The sequence below is a fragment of the Lolium rigidum genome, unplaced genomic scaffold, assembly GCF_022539505.1.
Source record: "Lolium rigidum isolate FL_2022 unplaced genomic scaffold, APGP_CSIRO_Lrig_0.1 contig_19763_1, whole genome shotgun sequence".
In the NCBI taxonomy this organism is placed as follows: domain Eukaryota; kingdom Viridiplantae; phylum Streptophyta; class Magnoliopsida; order Poales; family Poaceae; genus Lolium; species Lolium rigidum.
In genome coordinates this window covers 448,882-474,479 of record NW_025899946.1, presented here as the reverse complement: position 1 = coordinate 474,479, position 25,598 = coordinate 448,882, and the positions used below count along the sequence as shown (strand labels likewise).

Genomic DNA, 25,598 nt, shown 5'->3' with positions numbered 1-25,598 from the left:
TCCAGCTACTTTGAACCTTTGATGTATGTCATGGAGAAACATGTGTTGTGATTGTAACAAGTCATTCATGTTGAAATTAATTGATTATTCTTTTGCATACTACTAATATATTTTGGGTAATATTGCATGATTTTACAGATTCAATTCATCCGTCCTTAAGATGAAATAAATTGTTGTGTAACTAAATAAAGCCTACTATCCTTTTCGGAAACGAATGATGCCTGGATATATATTGAGATTGATACACTTTGTTGTACCCAAGCCATCGATCATGAGTAATGAGTTCATGACAGATGCAAGAAGATGTAGATCTAGGCTTCTCTTATAAGGCGAGTTTTTTTGCATGGTTGTTGAGTGCATTAACCTAATTGCCAAGTGTTACACTCGACAAACAAAATCGCAAATCATAAAATTTATAGACACTTGCAAAAAAAAAAAAAATCAGCAAGTTAAAACTCTGCAGAGTATTTCCTACAAGAAAGCTAGCAAAGTTTTTTACCGGATTTTAAATCCAACAAAGGAAATTCAAGAGAAAAAAATGGAAAATGGTCAATGTGCATATGGAGTCCTTTTCTCATGAAAATACAAAACTTACAATATTCTAGTATTGAAGAAAAAACTAGTTATAATTACCCAAAATGAAAAAATATATCTTCATATTGGCATGAAAACAACATTGCCAACTACATCGGTGGCGGAGCTTCAAATATATTGTTGGGGCATCCAAAGTAAAAGAGACCACAATTTGTTTCACTAACAAAGAATTGGAAGAGGAACAGAAAACCGAAGCGGATTTGGTGGACATGGGTACACGTGACCACAGTTTGTTTCACTAACAAAGAATTTGAAGGAGGGCCTGAGTGAAAAAGGAAGCGAATTTGGTGGACATGGGTATACGTGACCCTTGATGAACAACGAAATCATAAAAGATACAACATAAAATCATGTGTGTATAAAAGGCATGTGCATGTCAAGTTTAACACGAAAATACAAGAGAACCTAGATGTCACGCAAGCGGATCCAAACCTGGACATATTATCAGAGGCCAAGTGAGCTCAAAGGCTCCACCAATATCGGTGATCCAACTACGGTCAACCAGCGCCTCAAGCACCATGCGGGACGCTAGAGAAATTCAATTTGACTCATAGAAGCGTATGAATCTGTTGCGTGAAAATACATTTTGAAGTGTCAAAAAATTCAGAAATAAAATTTTGCATGTACATGTAGACATTTTATGTTGGTACACAAGTTTCCAGAAAAAAAATTATGTGTCTCCTAAAAAAAAAATTTGATGCTATGACACGACTATGTATAGGAATTTTTTTTATTTTTTGTACATACCACATAAAATATTGTTTTTTCACGAAAACTTGTGTACGAACTAAAATGTCACAATGTGCACCATAAATTTTATGCCAGAAGTTTTCAATATTTTTTTAAAAAAAATAATTATTTTACATAATGGGTGCAAATATTTCTATGAGTCAAAACGCCTCCTCCTGTCTTGATAGCACATCTCTGCTTTGTGATGTAGGAAATTGACAAGGAGATCAGTGAGCTGAAACTGTCAGTGAATGCCCGGTGCCAGCTAGTGGCGACCGAGTTCTTGAAACAGTTCATATGACTCGTCAGTAGCAGTGTCTGAAAAACAAATGTTATTGCAGGATATTTCCACCATTTTGTAGTTATGCTGCCATTCTGCAAGTCTCAATTTTTATTTTGACCGTTAAGGCCTTCTGTAAATTTTTTGGGAAGGAACTTTTTCTGTGTATGGATGGATTTTTTTTTCTTGACATAATAACCAGAACAACTCGATTAACAGCTGAAGTTTGTATTGCTAGATGAGCAGAATGAGTTTTGTGCATTGGGCCAGGAAAGTTTTTTTTTTCTTTTTGAACATAAAAAATATATTAACCATTAACCATCGGAGTACAAGATTACAAAGCTCAAAAATGAGCAAGAGCCAGCTGTTCTAAGTTGCACATAACGGATTCTAGATGGCGACATTTTGCAGAGAAGATACCGCAGACTACAATTGGAGTCATACATCGATCGTTTGTCCGTCGACAGTTCAGCTCGAACTTGCTGCAATTGCAATCTTCAAGGGCCTCCTTTATGCTCTATACCAGTTGATGCCCCGCGGGTGACTCTCCCAACGGTCTATCTGGCGTATGCACTTGAGGTTTGTGATTGAGCTGTAGATATTGAATAGCCTTCACCGAGCTCAAACTTAAGGGTCCCCATTGTTAAATCTGAGGATCAACAACGAAGGTGCTGTTGTCCACCTCCGGTGACATAACCCGAACAGCAAGAGAACGGCATCTTCAGAATGAGTGCCATCAATCAAAGATGACCTTGTGCAGTAATGGCAAGTAAGATAAGCTTGCTCACTTAAGCCTATTGGACTGCCATTGATTGAAGAATTTTGTGTGCAAACATAACAATGTGGCGGAGATGTGACAATCATACTAACTTTGCTCGACGGGTTCACACAACTCAAATGATTCCTGGTAAAATAGTTCAAGCTTCGGGCAGCATAACCAATAGACCAAGAACCAGACTCAAAGATCTCCATATAAAGTTGATGCAAGGCTAAGTTGGTATACTCACAACTGGAGATCTTCTTCAGCTTGGGGGGAAACCAGGATGATGATGCAGATGGTTTTCCATCTCATTATTTTCAAGCACATGACCATACCAGCGCAAACAATGAAGATCATCCTCAAATCGAGTGAAAACCCCCAAAATAGGGCCAGCGGCCCCCTTCTGGATGTGCAGGAACACAACCTGCAGCAGAAAACTCGAATTCTGATTCCAGCACGCTGGCAGTTGCACGAGCTCCACAAGGTCATTCCCATCAGCACAAAATTTAACTTGAGCTATCAGGAAAACAACACCGCATAGGGTTAGACTAGGAGAAGGTTGTGTAGCAATCTTGCAATGCTTCTTCTCCGACCAGATATTGAACAAATAAATATCCAAGATGGTGTTGCGTATCTCAATCCAAGTAATAATGCAGGACAAAGACCAAATCTTGGCCGCAGGCAGGAAATTTCTTGGCTTGAGACCACACCTGAAGTAGCTTCTCTCATGAATCCCCAGACAGAGATCCGACGACATACCAGGACAACTGAAGGATCCGGCCGCGTAGAACTGGACTTGATGTCAGCAGCCAGCAACTTGTCGCAGATAACCAGCTCGAAATCACCTCCTGCATCAAGGGATCCCAGTTCATTCACAACCCGTGAGCGGGAATAGAGCCTTTGGCGGACTGGTGGAGATGCGACTCGGGGTGCACACGGCCCGAGTGGGAGATGCGCCAGTGCAGGATCAGCGCAAGCGACAGCTATCCATCCCACACAAGCATACTTTGTCAACGGAGATCGAAGCTCCTGAACAGCCATCATGGCCACTCTGCAGCAGAGTACAGACGGAGTCTCCCAGGGAAGCACCAGAGCATCACTTCAGGAGCTAGTCGCTAGTGAGGCACCGTGCCAATGAAAGGCGCGGAAACCATGTCGTATTTTGCATGGGCAGGTAGGAACTAGGAACTAGCTTTGTCACAAAACAAACTTAACAGACCTTTAAGTCTAGTATCTTGCTACCTAGCAACCAAGTGTTTGCTTTTGTACATGGTATCAAGTGTATTTACGTCAAATAAAGGACTAATTGTTATATATAAAAAAATTATTTAATTATCAATACTAATCGGGCAATCCATCGGGTTACCCACGGGCACAACCTTATGACCATGCCCTACCCATAACTAATCGGGTTACCCATGGATACGACCAATGAGCGAAATAGTCGACCCATACCCTACCCATTCGGGTCAGGTGACCATGGGCGCCCAGGCCCATGGGCAAGATTGCCGGCCTGAATAAATGGACACCTGATGAACCGTGAGCTGAAACAAGCAGGTAAGCCTACACAGCTGTACAACATTTGACGGCCTTGTTTGGAACGCTGGAGAAATTATTATTTTTCATGGAAATATAATGATATCGAAAATCTTTTCAAATTTCTGCAAGAACTGGAGACAAATTCCTGCGAACAGGGCCTAATCAGTTATGATAATGCACATTCTGAAATCTGATCTTTCTCCCATATCCAATAATTCACCATCCCTGACTCAGTGCCTCAAAACCAACTGCCACTCAGGAACTACAAAATAGACACCGCATCCAACAACACCACCATAAGCTAGAGAGGGAAAGGACACAGCCATGAGCCACATCATGAGCCCTAGCCATGAGCGCTTCGTGCACCGCAGGTTAACTGATGATTCAGGCTTTGTAGTGGAGCTGGGACTGCAGAATCTGGTTGTCCTCCAACAGCCGGTCGTACTCCAGGAGCAGCTCCTCCGACTGCTTTTGCAGCGCGTTGACGTGGGCCTCCGCCTCCGACGCTTTCCTCTCGTGGTCTTCCGACTCGGATTTCAGCTTCTTCATGTCCTCGCACAGCTTTGCGATGTCCTGATGAAGCTTCTTGATCTCTCCAGAAGACTTGTCCTCCTTCTCGCGCAAGGATCGGTTCTCCATCTGGAGCTTCTCGACCTCTTCTCTGGAGGTGCTGGCGGCTTTCCTTAGAGTAATGAGCTTCTGAAGGTAGTGGTGCAACCGGTCAATGACAAATGCAAGGAACAGTGTGTATCCTGTCAAGAGTGATGAGCTGTTAGAAGGAAATAGACCCAATTGGACAAACAACTTTGAATTTGAGGCATCATTTCACTTAAAACTAGCCTGATTACTTATGGGTGCCTAGATGATAGCACTGCTCTTGGGTATGAATTGCAATTAGAAGGACAATGTGTGTATAAGAGATTGTGTTCCAGTTCGCCGACAGCCATATACCAAGTGCAAATGGGTACACAGTGATTTTAGACTTCCCCATATATCCACCGCAAAACAAAAGACTTCCCCATATATCGTAATTATTATTAACTGCACCTGATTCAGCTTTAAACAGGCCCTAAATCCCAAATTCAGTGAATCATGGCAGCCAAAACTAAGTTGCCTCTAATGTTACTAAGTGCAACTGCCGTAGTTTGCAGATCATGATTTCCAAATGGTAAGTAAGATTTTTAATCCAAGAACAGGACACAGGGAATAAAATGACAAATTAAAGGTAAACTGTAAGAAACTAAACCCTAATTAACTGAAAAGTAAATGACAATATTCTTCTTCATTGCCCAATTGGTACATTTGATGTCATTTATATAGGAGGACTTACTTGACCCCTAAGTAATAATCTAAAGTATACAGATTTGATCTCTTAACTCTAAATCATCTCCTTTCCTATTTAAATAACTTCCATAGATCTCAATCTAGCATAATCCTATATTCCTACACATAATAACTACCGACCCCTTGACAAGCAGCTCGTCCTCGAGCTGCTCGGGCGGTGGCCGAGGTAACCCCACATTGATGAAGTGTAACGCCAGCTCCCTGTGTTCTGAGATGTGCTGAAGACAACTTGCTCCCTTTGTGGGTGTAGCAAAACATGATATTTCTTGATTAATTCTGACCCTGCTGCTGGAGGAGGTGGTACTACTTCCGCTCCTCCTTGTAGTTTCTCAACCTCCACTGCTTCAAGCTGCAGCCCGTTTGTCAAGGGGGTTAGCTGCACCAACTGCTGGTAGGTGGGGGGCAGAATTGGAAAGGGATTTGGCCTGGGATTTGAGCTGTAAGGTGGGGGTGCGAAGTGGTGGAGGTGGCCAATCTGCCCAGCGGGCAGAGTTCCAACGGCAGCGGCAATTCCCCCGCTGGAGAAGAGGGCACCAGAGGTGCTGTTGGTGAGGGACATGGAGGTGGTGTCATGGGTGGCTGTTGCATCCGCGGAAACTGGTGCCGGAGGCTGGGCTGGTAGCCGTTGCTCGAGCGCCGTCAAGCGTTGCTCCAGCCCGGCAAGGAACACCTGGTCCTCCTCCCGTTGGCGCGTGAGGTTCTCCAACTGCTTCGCGATGATCTTCATCAGCTCCACAACCTCTACCTTGATTTCTTTGCTCGGCATCGTAGATGGCTCTAATACCAAATTGTAAGAAACTAAACCCTAATTACTGAAAAGTAAATAAAAGTAAACGACAATATTCTTCTTCATTGATTCCCCATTGGTACATCTGATGTCCTATATATAGGAGGACTTAGGTTGAACCCTAAGTAATAATCTAAAGGATACAGATCTGATCTCTTAACTCTAAATCATATCTTTCCTATTTAAATAACTTACATATATCTCAATATAGCACATAACATAAACAGTAACTAAAAAGGCAAGTTGTTTTTGGCAAAAATAAAATGCACCTTCTTTTCAAGCCCCTATCTAAATCTTAATATGCAGTACAAGATATGATTGAGTAAGATATTTGCTATCTGAATTTTACATAAATGATCTTGTCGCTTATTCAAACCTACCGTCTTCTTAAAGAAAACTTACCTTCTTCTAGTCAGATCACATTTGCTCACAAGGCTCAAATCTTACCACCAAACATATTTTCACTATACTGTTTGTTCAATCTTCTCTTATATTCAGACACGAAGTTAACTTAAGGCACAATACAAAATCAAAGTGGACCCTGGACAGCTTACTTTCAGCCAAAGGGCTGTCATCCGAACTACTACCAAACAATCAACTACAGTTATGTTCTACTGCCTGTGCAGCTACAGCAGATCCAGCTACCCTGCTTTATAGTAATACCTAGGGGGCGATAACACAATAATATCAGTTCTTATTGTACACAGGCCAGACCACTGTTATATACTATTGCTTGACCAGTTGACCACCAGGCACACCACATGAAAGACCAACGCTACTAACAATAACAATAAGATTAGCTGCACTAAAGTATTAGAAATTTTCAGCTTGAGATTCCAATTGCACAAACTACACTACACACTATTATTCTACACGCCTCAACTGAACTGTAAACTACCAACTGGATACACAAACATGTACGTTAAGAAAGGACTGTAGTTCGTTCAGGCAGAGACAAGAGTCAAACTACACATCACATATTCTAAACTACAGATTAGTATTATAACCCTAGGATTACAGATGGCATCTCCAAAACTACCCCCTTCACAGCTTAAGCGTTAAATTCTTGCTTGTGGCATGATTTACACACTGCTACAATGAACTGCAGATTACCAATTTGATCCAAAAGCTTAGGTTACAAAATCTCGAGATAACCTAATAGCAGAGCATATTCTAAATTAGAAGTTGGCACCATAACGCTGTTATGTACTTCATTAAAAGCGAAAGCACCTTCCTCTCCTAAAGCGATAACACAATATAAATCTGATACAAGCCTAAGAAAGATCAGTTCTTATTGTACACAGGCCAGACCACTGTTATATACTATTGCTTGACCAGTTGACCGCCAGGCACACCACACGAAAGGCAAACGCTACTAACAATAACAATAAGATCAGCTGCACTAAAGTACATTAGAAATTTTCAGCTTGAGATTCCAATTGCACAAACTACACTACACACCGTTATTCTACACGCCTCAACTGAACTATAAACTACCAACTGGATACACAAACATGTACGTTAAGAAAGGACTGTAGTTCGTTCAGGCAGAGGCAAGAGTCAAACTATACACTACATATTCTAAACTACAGATTAGTATTATAACCCTAGGATTACAGATGGCATCTCCAAAACTACGCCCTTCGCAGCGTAAGCGTTAAATTCTTGCTTGTGGCATGATTTACACCCTACTTCAGTGAACTGCAGATTACCAATTCGACCCAAAAGCTTAGGTTACACAATCCCGAGATAAACTAATAGCAGAGCATATTCTAAATTAGAAGTTGGTACCATAACGCTGTTATGTACTTCATTAAAAGCGAAGGCACCTTCCTCTCCGAAAGCTAAGCAGCAATTGCTACTTTATCGTCCAATAGTTCATAGGCACAAACCTTTTGAGTAATAAAGCGCCCTATATCGAAAAAAAAAATAGTTCATAGACACTGCAGATGCTAATTAGCTAGCAGCATATCATCAGCAGCAGATCCAGAAGTAGAAGCGTCCCCTCCAATGGTGTAGAGTAAAACATGAATCAAAGAATGAAGGCAAGAGACGCATGCTGACCGATGAGGGATGCCTCGAGGAGGTGCGTCCTCCAGAGCACCTGGTCCATGGGGCTGACGGTGCCGAGCTTGTGGCCCCTGTTCTGGATCTTGAGGATGGTGGTGACGCTGGACAGGAGGATGACGGAGAGCGTGCAGGCGATGGTCTTGACGGTGGCCGGGCCCTTGCCCATCTTGGCCTGCTCCACGCCCCGCATCGCGAGCTCCCGCAGCGGGCCGACCTTGACCATCAGCAGCAGCGCCACCGCCGCCTCCGCGAACAGCACCAGGAACAGCAGCTGGAACATGGCGGCGGCGCTCCCCCAATCTCCTCCCTTGCCGAGATTAATCAGCTGTCCTTCGATTGCGCACGGGAAGGCGGGGGCTTTCGGCAGCTCCGCGGCAGCTGCCCCGTTTTCCAGGAACCGGCGCAAGAATTAATGGCGAATTCGACGGGGAGATTTGCAGGCGGACAAGAAGGCGCCACCTTTTTCCTGGCCTGCAAATCAAGAGGGTTAACGCGTCAGCACTGAAATGACCAGATTGCAAAAGGGGGAACAAATGGGAAAGGAAGAAAATTCAGACGAACGGCAGAGGGAAATGAAGAAATCCCACCTTCTTGCCAAGAACCAATTAATCCGAGGAACAAACACCGAGCAGAGCAACTAGAAATCTGCGGCCTTGTGGGCGCGCGGATTACGGGACGACGACGGTAACTGAACCCAGAAAAGGGAAGTGAAGAAAAAAGTTGAGGGACTAGAGACGGAGTGGAGTGGAGGGCGGCGGCGGCGAAAGGCGACGAAGAGGGGGAGCGTGCGAGCGCAGAGGGAGAGTGGAGTGGGAGTGGCCGAGAGGGAGAGCTGTTGGCCCCCTCTGCCTGCTCGTTCTGACTTGAGTACTTCCTCTTTTGGACTCTTTCTTTTTCATTAACAATGTTGATTAACGCTGTCGATCTTAAAGTTCGCCGACATGCTTAAGGAAAAGCTGGAGTACTTATTATGGGATCGGCAACTTTACCGAAACAAAAGTGCATGGTAATTTTGTCTATCTTTGTGTTACTTCACTTTTGAGAAAGGAGAAAGTATTCAGGAAAAAGGTATGCAGGTTCATCTTAGTTCCTGGAAAAAATATACATTTGAACGACTTTTTTTTGCAAACTCATTTGAACGACTTTTTAGATTTAACCATTTTCAGTAATATTTGTAGGAGTTCACTTTTCATAAAACTATTTTTTTAAATGAGTGATTAGTCGGTTTCCTACTTATGGTATTTTTTAAAAATTCCGTGGCATTAGATTGATAATTTTCTTATTATTTCCATCATCTTCAAGGGGATATTCCTCTGGAATTCATGTGATATTCACTTCTATAATATTCAACATGATATAATCTTATAGAACGTTCTGTTTTTTTGTATGTTTAGGGTTTCATTCGTTCATGGGGTTTCAGAAGGAAAGAATAGAAAAATAAAATGTAGCATGGCATCCAGATGGTGTTTACACCAAAGTTTGTTTCGCTCGACCATAAAGAATCTTTCCAGTAAATCTAGATACATCGTCGTATTATATCCTACAATCAAACATAGCATGCTCTTGCTCTCGAAAACACACCATAAAACATAAAGCTTATTGTTTTTCATCTCTCTATTTAGTTTCTTATAGAAAAATGTAACGAAGAGGGCTCTTTTGGATCGTGTGACGCCACAAGGGATAGACTACTACTAGAGTACTAGTACAACAGATCCTGGTTTTTAATTCGCTGCAGTATCTTTTATGATCATAGTTTGCCTGCTTCTGTGAGGAAGTAATTTTTACAGCAATGAGAAAGTAAATTATTATGGAACGTGCCTGTCTATGGGAATCTGCGACCCCTGTCTATAGCCTTGTTTGCATGTTTTATGATAAAGGCCCTTCATCTTTCGGAAATAGCTAGTGTAACGTGGGTGTAGACGCACACTTATTTAAAACTTGAAAATTTGTTATTTAAAAATTTCTAAGAAATTGAAATAAATTTTTAAATGTATATATTATCTTCATACTTACGCGTGCCTATTTTCAAGGAAAAATAAGATTGTATGTGACTTAGATAAAAATAATAAAATATGCAAATGATACTATAATGATTGGATTACTATTCAAATAAATACAATTTTCAATTTTCTCGTTTTCATGTACCATATATGGTCGTATTTTCACTTCAGTATTCGCATGAGTAGGTATCAAGATAATATGTACATGCAAAAAAAATTAAATTTTGCCAAAACTTTAAATGCAATTTTTTGATTTTATTAAACGGGTGCATCTACAGTTCTACACACATGTTCCAAATCCGTGCTGCTTCGTCTTTCTGGTATTCAACGTTACCATGTTCGAAGGCCTTCATCGGCGATTAATTTGAGATTCTCCATCTGGCGCTTTTTATGGATCTGACGTAGTATGTTTTTTTAGGATAACATAAGACCTTGTTTAGATTAGAAGTAAACTATATGCATTAAGATTTCCAACGGTCTTGCATGTATTTTTTCTAAAATATTGCATGCAGACCATAATTTTCTTAAAAAATATTACAATTAATTATGAAAGATGAAGCCATGTAAGGATGGCAATTTTATCCATGGATCTGGGTATCCACGAATATCTAGCCCGCAGGGCATGGATATGGAGGGACCGTTACGCCCACGGATTTCATGGGCGGATATCCGCTAACTCATGGGGTGGGCATGGGCAAAGTTTTTGCCCCATGGATTCCAGTTGATATGTGGGACCCACATGTTAGTGAGACATGAGATTTGATGTGATAACCCTAATTTTTAAGTACTTAATTAATTTAAGTTTAATTATAATTTGCTGCTAATTATCTTGTTTGTTAGTATCTAGTGTTTAAAATTGAAGGCTAAAATGTTCCTGTAAGAATTAAATTAGAACCTGAATTATTTGTGTTTTGTCCACTAGCTAGTAATACATGTAAGTATCGATTGGAGCTGTCTGGTAGTAGTATTAGCTAGTGTATCCTTCAAGCAATCAGTAGTAAGCATCAGAGAGACTATGGGTGAAGTTTTGCCTCTCACACATGCATGTCGGCCATGCACGAGCAAAGTAGAAGTAGGACTTGCACATATATTTATTTATGAAGTTGGAGCCAGCGTGGTTTGTATCTGGAGCAAGTTGGGACATGCTGGCAGCGGCCGACCATTGCGTGGTTTAATTTGTGCATGGAAGCCAACCGGTGACCCTTTGACACGTGTGAGGAAGTGAGCCAATGGGAGTAGCTCATTTGCTTTCTTTAGTGCAGCGACTAGCAACGTCTAAGCGGAAGCGGCCAGATATTTTGGCTTGGTTAGTCGGTACACTTGCCTATAAATAGAGCATGCTGCTGCTCAGTTGCACGTCGATGAGCAACCAAAGAGATATACCGGGGTTGGAGAGCTAGAGAGTAAGAGAGAGTGAGAGAGGTGCTGCGAGTGTAGGTGCATGTTAGTTTGTTAGTTATGTTTGAAGGAGTTCAAAGTATAGGGAGGCGCTGCTGAATTGAAATACATATGAGTCTCAAGTCGTAGACTAGTTCTTATATTGTTGCCGGGTCTTCTTATCGGAGGATATATTGGTTTATCTTACTATTCGAAGATAGAGATAATGATTAAGGCAAGCTGCTTTATACTCTTTCATGTATTTTGTAGAATACATATTGTTGTTAAATACATGCTACATTAGTTGGTAGAGGGTATCGGAGATATTCGTGGGCTAATTCGCCGGTCTCGTTACACGGTGATGGATCCGCTGGAGCCACCGGTACGAATCGGGCATTAGCGCGAATATCGATAGAAAGTGATCAACTGAGAAAATATTGTTTTACAAGAATAAACTGGTGCTACGAAGGTAAACATATTGTACCGGTCACAGTTCAGGTATGGGACTGACTGAGTTCTCCACTGGAGACGGCCTTGTTGTGGAACGTGTCGATGATGGATCCGTAGGAGCGATCGACATCAGTAGGTTCAGGTGTTCGGGTTCTAGTGGGCTAAAGGGCTCTGCTCCTCTAGCGCCTGTGTGGTGCTAGTTGAGGCTGTCGATGTCGGAGTACCCCTCTCGCGAATGTAAAAGTGTGAATTTCACCCCTGTGATTCCCGGGTAGGGAAACTTACTTTCATGTGTGGCACCATGCGTTTTAAATTGCCTAACTACTTTAACCATCTTTTGTTTTTCAGAAAAGCAAGTCTATTTTACATCTTATATGATTGTGTATAATCGGTTTGCTGAGTATGACTTATCGTACTCACCCCAGCTCCCCAATGTTTTTATCAGAGTTGCGCAGCAGAAGAGTTCGTCGATCGAAGATTAGGCAGGACCAGCGGGTGGGAATCGATATAGAGAATCTAGTTGTATTTTCTCTGTAAATAAATAAGGTTGTAAAATGTTGTGTTTGAGTTTCTCGAGATCCACTGTGCTGGTTTAAGCCTGCATTTTTAGCCTTGCGCGAGTATAAGCCTCTCGGTTTATAGGCGCGCGGCGGCTGTCTCGTCCAAGCCCGGTCTCGGGGCGTGACATTTGACAATTATATGTATTTATGATGTGATCGTGTGGGATTTTACATATTTGAAGTACTATGTGGTTGAAATATTGTTGCTTTGATATTCATATGTATTTCCCATATAATTATCATTGATATTGATGTTGATATGTTCTTGTGGCAGTGAAATGTTGCTTATATTGTTGTTGAAATGTTGCTGAAGTGCTTAAATGCTGCCAAAATATTGTTGTAATGTTGTTTTTATGGTGAAATGTTGTTATGATGATGTATATAGTACCTTAAAACCATGGATCTCCATGGATACTCAGATATCCAGCGGATTTAGATTTGGAGCGACATGCATGTGCATGGATATCTTCGTGGGTGGGACACAGTGAGGCTGATGAATATGGATCTGGTTTCGATAGATCCGTCCAAACCCGATTCATTGTCATCCTTAAAGCCATGTCTGCAAACGCATGAAAATATACTTTTCAAGTGATGTAAAAAAAATTTGCCACACAAAAGTATGTTTCACAACTAATCTGATTTCATTCCATGCTGAAATTGGTAGATGCATCAGCCTTCCTAAAGAGTTGACTAATTATTTCCTCATCCCATTGAATAGTACTCCATTTTCGTAGTAGATCGTACCCAAAAATGCTACTCTTTGTGAGATAATTACTCACTCTGTGAGTCTGTGTTTGTGCTAGGTACTCACTCTGTCAGTCTGTGTTTGCAGTAGAGAAGGGGTATGCTAAGCCCAGACAAGAGGTGTTCGAGCGGCATGGGCGGAGCCAGGTGGGTCGTGGCCTACCCTGGACTTGGGGGAAATCAGTATCTAGTACTATTTGAAAGTCCAATGTGATAAAAGAGCCCATTTATAAGTTAAACTGGGCTAGAAGTGAAAAACGCATCGGAGTGAAAAAATCGGGATCTAGTACTCTTTGAAAGCCCAGTATGATAAAACATCCCATTTCCAAGTCAAACTGGGACCGAAGTGCCTCCTCTGCTTGGCCATGTGTGTCGTTGCCAGACGCCCAGACAAAGCGCCGCTCAACCCCGACGGGCAACGACCTAGCTTTTCCAAATCGCAAACGCGATCGAGCAAAGTGGCCGCCGCCCACACCGGCCGCCATAGAAGAACAAGAACTCCACCGGCCTCAAACTGGCCCCGATCCCTGACTCCGCATTTCCCAATCCCCTCGCCTCAAATCAAGCTTGTCCCCGCGCGTGCGAGTGTTCGTGGACGAGCAGGCGGCGATGAAAGTGCATAGAGCCCCCATGTGTGGTTTTGGTAATTAATGAAAATCCCTATGAACTAATATTTGCATTGAGTCATATGTGTAGGAGTTGTCCATATGCAATGCTTGAACCATGAGTTGGCTTCAAGGTTGCAATACGAAGAAATGAGGTGCAAGTTCAAGATGAGTCAACTCGGAGAGCTCACATGCTTGAAGCTTGTCATTCATATGTGTTCATGGATATGTGAAATTACACCGAAGAAGAATCTCATCCATAGTGGAGTATGGGGAGCAATCTGCAAGACGTCATCTTCATCAAGCAAGCACAATCAAGAATGGTGTTTCATCTTGTTGCGGTCAAGATCGTCATCATCGGGCTCAAGTGGAATGTGCAAGGTTAAGTTTTTATCTTTATAGGGTTTCTTTCTTACCAGTCTCGTGGTTTAGTTGGGAGACCGGGTTATATATTAGTTGTCGCACTATCAAGGGGCTCTCGAGTGAGTAACTTGATCGTATCATTCGGAAAGAGTTCAAACCTTTGCATCCTTGCATCATATTTCTTGGTTGTTATTTGGATCTTATCCATATGGTGTTTTAGAGCTTGTACTTATTCTCATGACAATCTCTAGATCATCGAAAACGGATTCCACATGAAATACTTGTTGTGTTTTCGATATTGGAGTTTTTCCTGGTTCTTCGTTTAGAGAGATTTCACCTCTAAATGCATGGAAAAATCTACCCCACTTATTCTTCATATTTTCACTCTTTGTGGGGTAGCTCTTGTCAACCTATTTCCAACTAAATTGGTTTCACCTAAATCCGCGTTTGCTAACTCAAGTTGTTGTAATTTCCTTATTGGAGGTGTTACCGGTTTAGCTCTCATAGATAGGTTAAAAAAATTCCCTTTTGATCTTGTATTCCGTGGTTAGACTATGATGTTTCCCTGCATGATATTGTAGAGCTTTTTGTTGTGATTCCAATGAGCCCAAGATCATCAAATTTGGAGTCCCGATGTGAAAATGGCGACGTTTTTTGTGTGCGGTGTGCTGCCAGCCGAAGTGGTCGGGCCACAAGCCGGAAGGTCCGGCTGGGCCGGACCAGTCCAGCCCCCGGTCCGTCGAGACGGTCCTGGCTCTCAGATTAGTCGCCGGAATGGGTCCAGGGCCGGCCGGACAAGTCCGGCTGACCAGAATGGTCTGGCCAAGCCCGGAAGGTCCGGCCGGGTGCGAAAATGGAGCTCCTTTTCTCCAAATGGCTAGTGCTCCTCCTCCCATATAAAAGGGGTCTTCTTCCCCATTGAGTGATTGCTTCTCCTACTCTCTCTCTACTCCTGACCTTGAAAAGCTTCCTCTCCCTCTAATCTCTCCATGATTCCTGCTCATATTTGAGGAAAAGATAGAGGAGATCTAGATCTACATCTTGACCAAACAAATTCCTCTCTTTGTGAGGGAAATCCACTAGATCTAGATCTTGGAGAAATTTGGTGTTCCTCCTCCTATTTGTTCTTCCTCTCTTATTCCCCCAATAGCTTTTGTAGCTGAAAGGACACGGATGCCGCTTAGAGGGGGGTGAATAGGCGGATTAAAACGTTTACGAATATGGCTTAACAAATGCGGAATAAAACTAGCGTTTAATTTGTCAATCACAAAACCTATATAACTAGGGTTCACCTATGTGCACCAACGACTTATGCTAAGCAATTCAAGCAATTATGTGGTAGCAAGATATATAAATTCAAGCACGAAGGCTATCACAAAGTAAAGTGCATAAGTAAAGATCTCGGGTATAGGAATAACCGAAGTGACATGGAGACAACTATGTATCCCGAAGTTTACACTTTTGCGAGTGCTACTCTCCGTTGGAGCGGTATGGGGGACAAGTCACTCCAAATGCATGAGGGCCACCGTATTCTCCTCGAGAATTCACACCAAAAGGGATGTCCCCGATCCATAATGAAACCTTAGGGTGGTCACCGAACCCGCACAAAGCTTGGGGCTATCTCCACAACTTAATTGGAGGCTCCCAATAAATTGCCACAAAGGCCTTGCCCTTGAGGAATCTCCACAACTTAATTGGAGGCCCCAAGAACACCACTAAACCACAAAACACAAAGCTTGAGGTAATCTCCACAACTTAATTGGAGGCCCCAAGAACACCACAAAGACCACTAAGCCGTCTAGGGTCCAAATACCTAAGAGGAACAAGCTTCGGGAACAAACTCCCGAAGTGTATGTCTCAGGAACTTTCACCTCCACGTATCACCGCGGAGAAGTCAAACCGATGCACCGAATGCAATGGCTAAAACACCACAAAGATGCTCAATCCTTCACTCTCAAATTCCAACAAAGCTACAAAAGCTATTGGGGGAATAAGAGAGGAAGAACAAATAGGAGGGGAAACACCAAATTTCTCCAAGATCTAGATCTAGTGGATTTCCCTCACAAAGAGAGGAATTTGTTTGGTCAAGATGTAGATCTAGATCTCCTCTATCTTTTCCTCAAATATGAGCAAGAATCGTGAAGGGATTAGAGGGAGAGGAAGCTTCTCAAGGTCAACAATGGAGTAGAGAGAGAGTAGAAGAAGCAACCGCTCAATGGGGAAGAAAACCCCTTTTTATATGGGAGGAGAAGCACTAGCCGTTTGGAGAAAAAGGCTCCATTTTCGCACCCGGTCGGACCTTCCGGGCTTGGCCGGACCATTCTGGCCAGCCGGACTTGTCCGGGCCGGCCCCGGACCAATTCCGGCGACTAATTTGAGAGCCGGGACCGCTTGGCCGGACCGGGGGCTGGACCAATCTGGCTTGCAGCGCACCGCACACTAAGAACGTCGCTATTTTCACATTGGGACTCCGAATTTGATGATATTTGGCTCGTTGGAATCACAACGAAGAGTTCTACAAGATCATGCAGGGAAACATCATAGTCCAACCATGGAGTATAATATCAAAAGGGGAAGTTTTAACCTATCTATAAGAGCTAAACCGGTAATACCTCCAATAAGGAAATTGCAACAACTTGAGTTAGAAAACTCGGATTTAGGTGAAACCAATTTAGTTGGAAAAAGGATGACAAGAGCTACCCCACAAAGAGTGAAAATCTTAATAACATGTGGGATATATTTTTCCATGAATTTAGAGGTGAAACCTCTCAATACAAAGAAGCGAGAAAAAGTCCAATATCGAAAACGCAACAAGTATTTTATCTGGCATCCATTTTCGATGAACTAGAGCTTGTCATGAGAATAAGAACAAACTCAAAAACACCATATGGATAATATCCAAATAACAACCAAGAAAGATGATGCAAGGATGCAAAGGTTTGACCTCTCTTCAAATGATACGACCGAGTTACTCAATCGAGAGCCCCTTGATAGTGCGGCAACTAACCTATAACCCGGTCTCCTAACTAAACCACGAGACCAGTAAGAAAGAAACCCTATCAAGACCAAACCTTAACCTTGCGCATTCCACTTGAGCTCAGTGATGACAATCTTGACTGCAACAAGATGGAACGCCTTTCTTGATTGTGCTTGCTTGATGAACTCTTGTGGATTGCTCCCCCACACTCCACTACGGGAGTTCTTCTTTGGTGCATATTCACATATTCATGGACACCACATAAATGTCAAGCTTCAAGCATATGATCTCTTCGAGTTGGCTCATCTTGAACTTGCACCTCATTTCTTCTTATTGCAACCTTGAAGCCAACATATGGTTCAAGCATTGCCTATGGACAACTCCTACATATATGACTCAATGCAAATATTAGTCCATAGGGATTGTCATTAATTACCAAAACCACACATGGGGGCTCCATGCACTTTTAGTAGCTTTGTTGGAATTTGAGAGAGAAGGACTTGAGCATCTTTGTGGTGTTCTTGCCATTGCATTTGGTGCATCGGTTTGATTTCTCCGCGGTGATACGTGAAGATGAAAGTTCGTGAGACATACACTTCGGGAGCTTGTTCATCTTGGGTCTTTGGACCCTAGACGGCTTAGTGGTCTTTGTGGTTTTCTTGGGGCCTCCAATTAAGTTGTGGATATTACCTCAAGCTTTGTGCTTTGTGGCTTAGTGGTGTTGTTGGGGCCTCCAATTAAGTTGTGGAGATTCCTCAAGGGCAAGGCCTTTGTGGCGATTTATTGGGAGCCTCCAATTAAGTTATGGAGGTAGTCCCAAGCTTTGTGCAGGTTCGGTGACCACCCTAAGGTTCCATAGTGGATCGAGGACATCCCTTTTGGTGGGAATTCTCGAGGAGAATATGGTGGCCTTTGTGCATTTGGAGTGACTTGTCCTCCACACCGCTCCAACGGAGAGTACCACCCGCAAAAGTGTGAACTTCGGGATACATCGTTGACTCCGCGTCACTTCGGTTATTCCTATACCCGAGCTCTTTACTTATGCAATTTACATTGTGATAGCCTTTGTGCTTGAAGTTATATATCTTGCTATCACATAGTTACTTGTATTGCTTGGCATAAGTTCTTGGTGCACATAGGTGAACCCTAGGTATATAGGTTTTGTGCTTGATAAATTAAACACTAGTTTTATTCCGCATTGGTTAAGCCATATTCGTAAAAGATTTAAACCGCCTATTCACCCACCCTCTAGGCGACATCTGTGTCCTTTCAGGCGAGCCGGCAATGACCAATAGCGTTGAGCAACAGTGCAACACTAAAACACGTCCGAGCTCAAGATATGGATTTTGGGACTGAAAATGAAGATGAAAATGAAGCACCATCATCACCCACACATCCCGAGTCAAGGTATGAAGGTCATATGATATTCATCTCCTTCCAGGCGATCCAGGGAAAATGATTGCCATTTCAAGGTATGAAGTTAATGATCAATATGTTGTTCGGAGAGGTTATATCACAAAAGGTCCATGACAACCATATGCACATGATTTCCCAACTAGAAAAATATATGGTAGAAACCGACACTTCGGTTTTGTTTGGTTGAAATGTACAAGTGGCTAGAATATAATACCTCAAAGGAGGCTGGGTTTTTCTTTGTATGTTATCTGTTCAAAGAGAAAACAAATTGGGGCCATCAAGTTGATACATTTGTTAATAAGGGTTGGAGAAATTGGAACAAACCCGATGCACTAGACAAACATGTGGGTGGAATAAGTAGTGTTCAGAGCCAACCTCAAGAGAAGTACAACTTATTTATGACATCAAATACATCAATTGACAATGTTATTATGAAGGTGTATAAAAAGGATCTTTATATGAAAAGTCTTACTTATTCACTTAGATGCTTGAGGTTTCTTTTTCATCAAGGGTTGGAATGTCGTGGACATGGTGAGAGTGAAGACTCTACTAACAAGGGCAAGTTTATTAAACTTTTGGGATGGCTTGCGGAAAATAATGAAGATGTTAGCAAGGTCGTTTTGAAGAATGCTCTGAAAAATTGTAGATTGACTATTCCAATGATCCAAGTGCAAATAATTGAATGTTGTGTGGAGGAAACTACTAGGAAAATTATTGAAGATCTTGGTGATGACCACTATGCAATTCTAGCGGATGAGTCAAGTGATGTATCTCACAAAGAACAACTAGCTCTTTGCTTACGTTATGGTGATAAATTGGGAAGAGTATGTGATCTGTTTCTTGGTGCTGTTCATGTTGCCAATACAACCACATTGTCTTAAATATGCAATTTTGACTTTACTTGATGATCACCATTTGACTCTTACTCAAGTTCGTGGACAAGGCTATGATGGTGCTAGTAGCATGAAATCGGAGATTAAAGGGTTGAAAACATTGATCATGAGAGAGTCTCCTTCGGCTTATTACATCCATTGCTTTGCACATCAAGTCCAATTGGTGCTTGCTGTTGTGGCAAAAGGTAATGATGTTTGTGTGTGTTTTTTTTTATCATGTTACCTACTTGTTCAACATTTTTTGTGGAGTTCTTGCAAGCGTCATGACATTATTCGATATGTTAGAGCACAAAAGGTTTTGGAAGCACTTGAATTGGGCGAACTTGAAAGTGGTTGTGGATTAAATCGATAGTGGGGTTAGCTAGACCTAGTGATACAAGGTGGGGTTCTCACTATAGAACTATTTTGTACATTATTACTATGTATCCCACAATCCTCGAGGTACTTGTACAAAATTGAAAAGATCCTTCACAAAGTCTTGAGTGGACCAAAGTACGAGCTATGGTGATTGTCTTTGAGTCATTTAACATGATTTCCATGCCCAACTTGACGCTTCTTATTCTTGGCTACACAAATGAGTTGTCTCAATCATTGCAAAAGAGAGATGAAGACATTTTTATGCAATGGGACTTGTTAAGATCACAAAAGAGAAAATGCAAGGTATGAGGTCTCAAGGATGGGAAGAATTTCTTGCAAAGGTGACATCGTATTGCAACACATTTGGGATTGCAGTTCCTTTGCCGGGTGAGAATTATGTGCCTCATGGAAAATCACTACGGTTTTATGATAGAAAAACAAATAATGATGATCATTTTAGAAGACAAGTCTATCTTGATGTTGTTGATAAAGTCATCCAAGAGCTTACAATCGGTTTGATGAGGTTAATATGGAGTTGCTTATTTGCATGCCATCTTTGAATCCCGTCAATTTATTTGCTTCTTATGATGTACACAAGGTAACGAGGCTTGCCAAAATTTATCCCAAGGACATATCCGAGTGGAAAGAGGCTTCTCCACAATGAGCCTAGTGAAGAATACATTGAAAAATAGCATGGGTGACGACCTCCTGAACTATTGCTTGGTGGCATTTATTTAGCGAGAGCTATTGTTGGAAGTAACTGACGATGATATAGTCGGTGCTTTCATCGCAATGCGAAAGCGTAGAGTAGAGTGATAATTTTCTACACATGTAATTAATGGTACATTTATGAAAGATTATTTAATCTTTCCAACTATTGCTATTTTTTCTAAGTTCGAACATATTTGGAGATCTGTTATATTCAAAGACTGGTTTTGCTATTTGCATTGCTGTTTTTGGCAAGATTTTGTATTATAGTTGATGCCTAAAAAAAATTAGGAGGGTGACACACGCGCAGAAAATTTCCAAGCTCCGCCAGTTCGAGCCCGAGTCGCCCTAAAGCAGCTGGGGATGATGTTCAAGGTGGGAACCAGATTTTTTTTCGGGCAGCGCTCAGCGTCGGGCGACCGACCCGGGCTGATAAAATCGGTTGTTGTCCCGGCCGTCCGATCGCGATCTACCGGCTAGAATTAGCAGCATTTCGATTTTTGTATTTTGCCCCTGGATTTTGGAAAATCAACCCGCGGTCCTAAGCCTATCAGTTTAAACCGAACACGTGTTTCCCTTTGCCCCCAAACTTTCAGATATTTACAACAAAAACCGCTGTTTAGTATAGCAACAAAAACCCGCCGCTTTGTGTACAAAAAATAAAAAGTATTACAACAAAATTTTCACAGTAAATCTTCACATATATGTACAACAAATTATCAATATATTTACAATAATAATTAACAACAAAAACAATATTTTTTATTTTGGGTGTTTACAATAATAGTCAGTTTCCATGCAATAATATCTTTACAACAAATCGGAAACATACTTACAACAATAATTAATAACAAAAACCAACATTATTTTATTTGGATGTTTATAATAAAAGTCTGCTTTCATTCCAGAAATATCTTTAGAACAAACCAGTAAAATATTTATAACAATAATTAGCAACACTGGCCACAAATAATTTGGGTGTTTACAACAAAAGTCGCTAGCTATTTTAACAAAAAATGCAACGTATTACAACAAAAAATAGAAAAATGATTGTGTGTTTACATACAATTTCAGCACTAATCATTATATGTACCACACATACATTTACAACAAACTATCAATATATTTACAATAATAATTAATAACAAAAACAATTTTTTTATTTGGGTGTTTACAATAATAGTCAGTTTTCCATACAACAAATAAGTAACATATTTACAACAATAGTTAGTAACAAAAGTCATGCCATGTGGAGAGGTAGATAACATACTTACAACAAAAATCCACCAACTATTTGTACAAAAGTCAGAAATGATTAAAACAAATATATATATGTTTACAAACACTACAAAGTGGTCAAGCAAAAATTAATTTGGTACATACTGAATTACAACAAAAAACACCAACTATCTTTACAAAAATTCACACACAAAGACAACAAAATCGGGCCGAACGTTGAGTGCTAGGCCATGGTCTCTATGTGTATTAAGTGCTGGACCGGCGAACCGTTCGTGGGCCATGCGGGCAAAAACAGATGATGGGCTAGCAAGCGAGCGAGTCGCGGCCCAGGAGCGGAAACCAGAAGGACGCGCTCGCGAGCGAGGCACGACCGATCTCCCGCACGCGATCGGTCGGCCGATACAGAGCGTTTTCCATTTTTTTTTGAGAATAAGGTGGGACCCAGATGGATCCCAAGGATCGGTCGATTGGGACTGCGACTCCAACGGTAATTTGCGCTTTTGCGGGACGAGATAATTACTGGTTAGAGCTCTGATTCATCAATCACGACCCGGTTTATCGCTAAGCCCCGCATAACAGGTCAGTCCTCGTCCGCTACGTACGACCGGGCCTACCTCCGGACCCACACGTCAGTAGGCCAAATCAGCCACCAGCAGGAAGCCCATGCGCTTCGACGATTATCCAAGCCGAACAACGCGGGCGAGATTAGACCAGGCTAATCCTCGCCGGATAAGATGAGATTAACCGGCCCCTCGGCCAAGCCAGCGCCTATATAAGCCCTCGCCCTCCTCGTCGATCAACCACACCAGCCAGCACCAGCAGCATCTCGTTCCAAAGCTCACCGTCCTCCATTCCCTACACTCCAGTTTCGTTCCGTTCAGCTCGTTTCCATGGCGCCCCTCGGTGACGGAGTTGCTCCCGCGGCGGCGGCCGCCCCAGGCCTGGTCGTCTCCTTCGGCGAGATGCTCATCGACTTCGTGCCGGACGTGGCTGGCGTCTCCCTCGCCGAGTCCGCTGGTTTCGTCAAGGCCCCCGGCGGCGCGCCCGCCAACGTTGCATGCGCCGTCTCCAAGCTCGGCGGCTCCTCCGCGTTCGTCGGCAAGGTATATCTGATCGCCGTCCCCCGTCTCCTCCTTTGTGTTCGTGTCTCGCCTTTGCTACATCTCTTTTGTTCTGATTTGATCGTCCGTTCGTTCGATCATCTAAAATTCTGACGGATCGCTGATGGTTTGTTTGTGCCTGCAGTTCGGCGACGACGAGTTCGGCCACATGCTGGTGGAGATCCTGAAGCAGAACGGGGTGAACGCGGAGGGGTGCCTGTTCGACCAGCACGCGCGCACCGCGCTGGCCTTCGTCACCCTCAAGTCCAACGGCGAGCGGGAGTTCATGTTCTACCGCAACCCGTCCGCCGACATGCTGCTCACGGAGGCGGAGCTCAACCTGGACCTGATCCGCCGCGCGCGCATCTTCCACTACGGCTCCATCTCGCTCATCACCGAGCCCTGCCGCTCGGCGCACGTGGCCGCCACGCGCGCCGCCAAGGCCGCCGGGCTCCTCTGCTCCTACGACCCCAACGTGCGCCTCCCGCTCTGGCCCTCGGCGCAGGCGGCCCGCGACGGCATCATGAGCATCTGGAAGGAGGCCGACTTCATCAAGGTCAGCGACGACGAGGTGGCCTTCCTCACCCAGGGCGACGCCAACGACGAGAAGAACGTGCTCTCGCTCTGGTTCGAGGGGCTCAAGCTGCTCATCGTCACCGACGGCGAGAAGGGGTGCAGGTACTTCACCAAGGACTTCAAGGGCTCCGTCCCGGGGTATGCTGTCAACACCGTCGACACGACCGGCGCCGGTGACGCCTTCGTCGGCTCGCTCCTCCTCAACGTCGCCAAGGACGACTCCATCTTCTACAACGAAGCGAAGCTGAGGGAGGTTCTGCAGTTCTCCAATGCTTGCGGCGCCATCTGCACCACCCAGAAGGGAGCCATCCCGGCGCTGCCCACCACCGCCGCTGCCCTGGAGCTCATCAGCAAGGGCAGCAACTAGAGCCACCTGCCGGTCGTCGCGCCCCGGGGTTGAGTTTAGTGGAGATTTAGCTGCATTTTATCTACTAGCAGGGATTGTGTTTCTTGCGTAAGGTTAGATTTATTTTCTTTTTTTATTATGTGTGCGTGAGACCTCGTGTGGGCGCTTAATAAAAAGCAAGCATATCAATGAGTCTGAATGAATATGGATTTGTGTTCAGAAGAATATTTCCTTCTGCCTCGTGCAATGTATCAAAAGTGATCATCATTAATAATTTCTTGTGTGTCTATTCTGCTCAGCCGTCAGCAATTTTATTTGGGTAGCGTGCTTGAAACATCAGTCGTTTAATCAAAACTTGAAACAGTTGGACACTCTGAATGACAAGTCCTTGAATGAATGGAGTTGTGTTGTGAAACAATAGGCGTTTAATCAAATTTACGACATGTTTAGCGAGACGGATGGAGTACTAATTTCATTATTAACATCAGCTTACTCATCGTCAAACTTTATTTTGCTTCGCAGTGGGCATCAGGCTTCTAATATACTCTTTCATTCTAAGTTTCTTCCATACTGTAGTACTACACTGTTTAATTTTTTTAGTCCACTGTTACCAGAGATCTTAATCTGAATTAGTACTTTGGTAATATTTGGCTAGTTATACACATCTCTTAATTTAGATCCACTTGCCATTCAGCTATAGCAGGTCAGATCTCATAAAACTAATCTGCACCTCCCCGCAGGAACTAAGAAAATACTAGTTGGGCAGCACAAATCAGTTCAAGGTGACCTGCGCCAGATCGCTGTACTGTGGAAGGCAAGCTATACCAGACTTCCTCTCTGCCGGCGTGTGACAAGAATGAAAAGAACAAAAATATCAGCTCGCGCGCACGAAAGGCAACCGGATGGACCATGGCACCAACGGATCACGGCGATGCTGGACGCGAAGCCGTTGTGAGATGCTGCGACAGGACGATGGGTAGCTTAATCCGATCCGGCTCCGGCAGGACTGCAGCAAGACTGATCATCTGCAGCGTTCAGTCGCTTTTGCTGAACGACAGGATGAGCTTGGAGTGTTCACCATTTCAGACAGGCATGCAACAGTTTTGTTTGAAAGTAAAATCATCTCAACCACATGAACCTTATCCTACAACATGAAGACATCGAGCTCGGTCAAGATCTTGATTAGACCATGAAATAGGGGACGAAAGTAGTTTGCACAGATACGGTTCAAGATGTTTGGTTGGACAATGCCTCCCTGAGTGAACAATATCCTGCTTTGTATAGTATTGTTCGCCGCAAAGGTGATACCATTGCTACACTAATGACTACCTCACCACCGAATGTGACGTTCAGACGGGTTTTACTTGGACAAAGGCTAATAGCATGGAATACTCTGGTTCAGCGATTGGGAGATATTCACTTATCCCCTGAACCGGATGAATTTAGATGGAATCTTCATGTAGATGGCACTTTTTCCTCAAGAAACCTTTATACAATGCGATCCTTCATTCTGATTTACCAGTTGATAATAATAAAAAAATCTGGAAGATGAAGATACCATTAAAAATTAAAAATTTTGGATGGTACCTTCGCCGAGGAGTTATTCTTACTAAAGATAATCTTGTTAAGCGGAACTGGCACGGAAGTTCACGGTGTGTTTTCTGTCATCATGATGAAACCATCAAACACCTCTTCTTCCAGTGTAGTTTTGCGAGATCTATATGGTCAGTCATCCAAGTAGCGTCTACCCTGTATCCCCCGACTAGTGTGGCAAATATCTTTGG

General features: G+C 43.0%; 2 protein-coding genes across 2 annotated transcripts; one reads left to right on the top strand and one right to left on the bottom strand.

Annotated features, from left to right (window-relative positions):
* Positions 1-4,084: 4,084 nt before the first annotated feature.
* On the bottom strand, positions 4,085-8,555 carry LOC124680550 (B-cell receptor-associated protein 31-like). The gene is made up of 2 exons (XM_047215599.1): positions 8,098-8,555; positions 4,085-4,654 (listed from the first exon to the last, which is right to left on the bottom strand). Exons 1-2 carry the CDS (start codon positions 8,381-8,383, stop codon positions 4,287-4,289), a joined length of 654 nt encoding a protein of 217 aa, XP_047071555.1. The 5' UTR covers positions 8,384-8,555; the 3' UTR covers positions 4,085-4,286.
* Positions 8,556-22,682: 14,127 nt separating this feature from the next.
* Positions 22,683-23,904, top strand: LOC124680545 (fructokinase-2-like). Its single transcript, XM_047215595.1, has 2 exons — positions 22,683-22,895; positions 23,038-23,904. Exons 1-2 carry the CDS (start codon positions 22,683-22,685, stop codon positions 23,833-23,835), a joined length of 1,011 nt encoding a protein of 336 aa, XP_047071551.1. The 3' UTR covers positions 23,836-23,904.
* Positions 23,905-25,598: the final 1,694 nt, after the last annotated feature.

Bases quoted from the DNA above. Each gene is read 5' to 3' on its own strand.
- LOC124680545 (XM_047215595.1), top strand. From the start codon at position 22,683: ATGGCGCCCCTCGGTGACGGAGTTGCTCCCGCGGCGGCGGCCGCCCCA. The intron at 22,896-23,037 runs GTATATCTGATC...TTGTGCCTGCAG, and splicing joins CCTCCGCGTTCGTCGGCAAG to TTCGGCGACGACGAGTTCGG.
- LOC124680550 (XM_047215599.1), bottom strand. From the start codon at position 8,383: ATGTTCCAGCTGCTGTTCCTGGTGCTGTTCGCGGAGGCGGCGGTGGCG. The intron at 4,655-8,097 runs GTCAGCATGCGT...CACTCTTGACAG, and splicing joins CCTCGAGGCATCCCTCATCG to GATACACACTGTTCCTTGCA.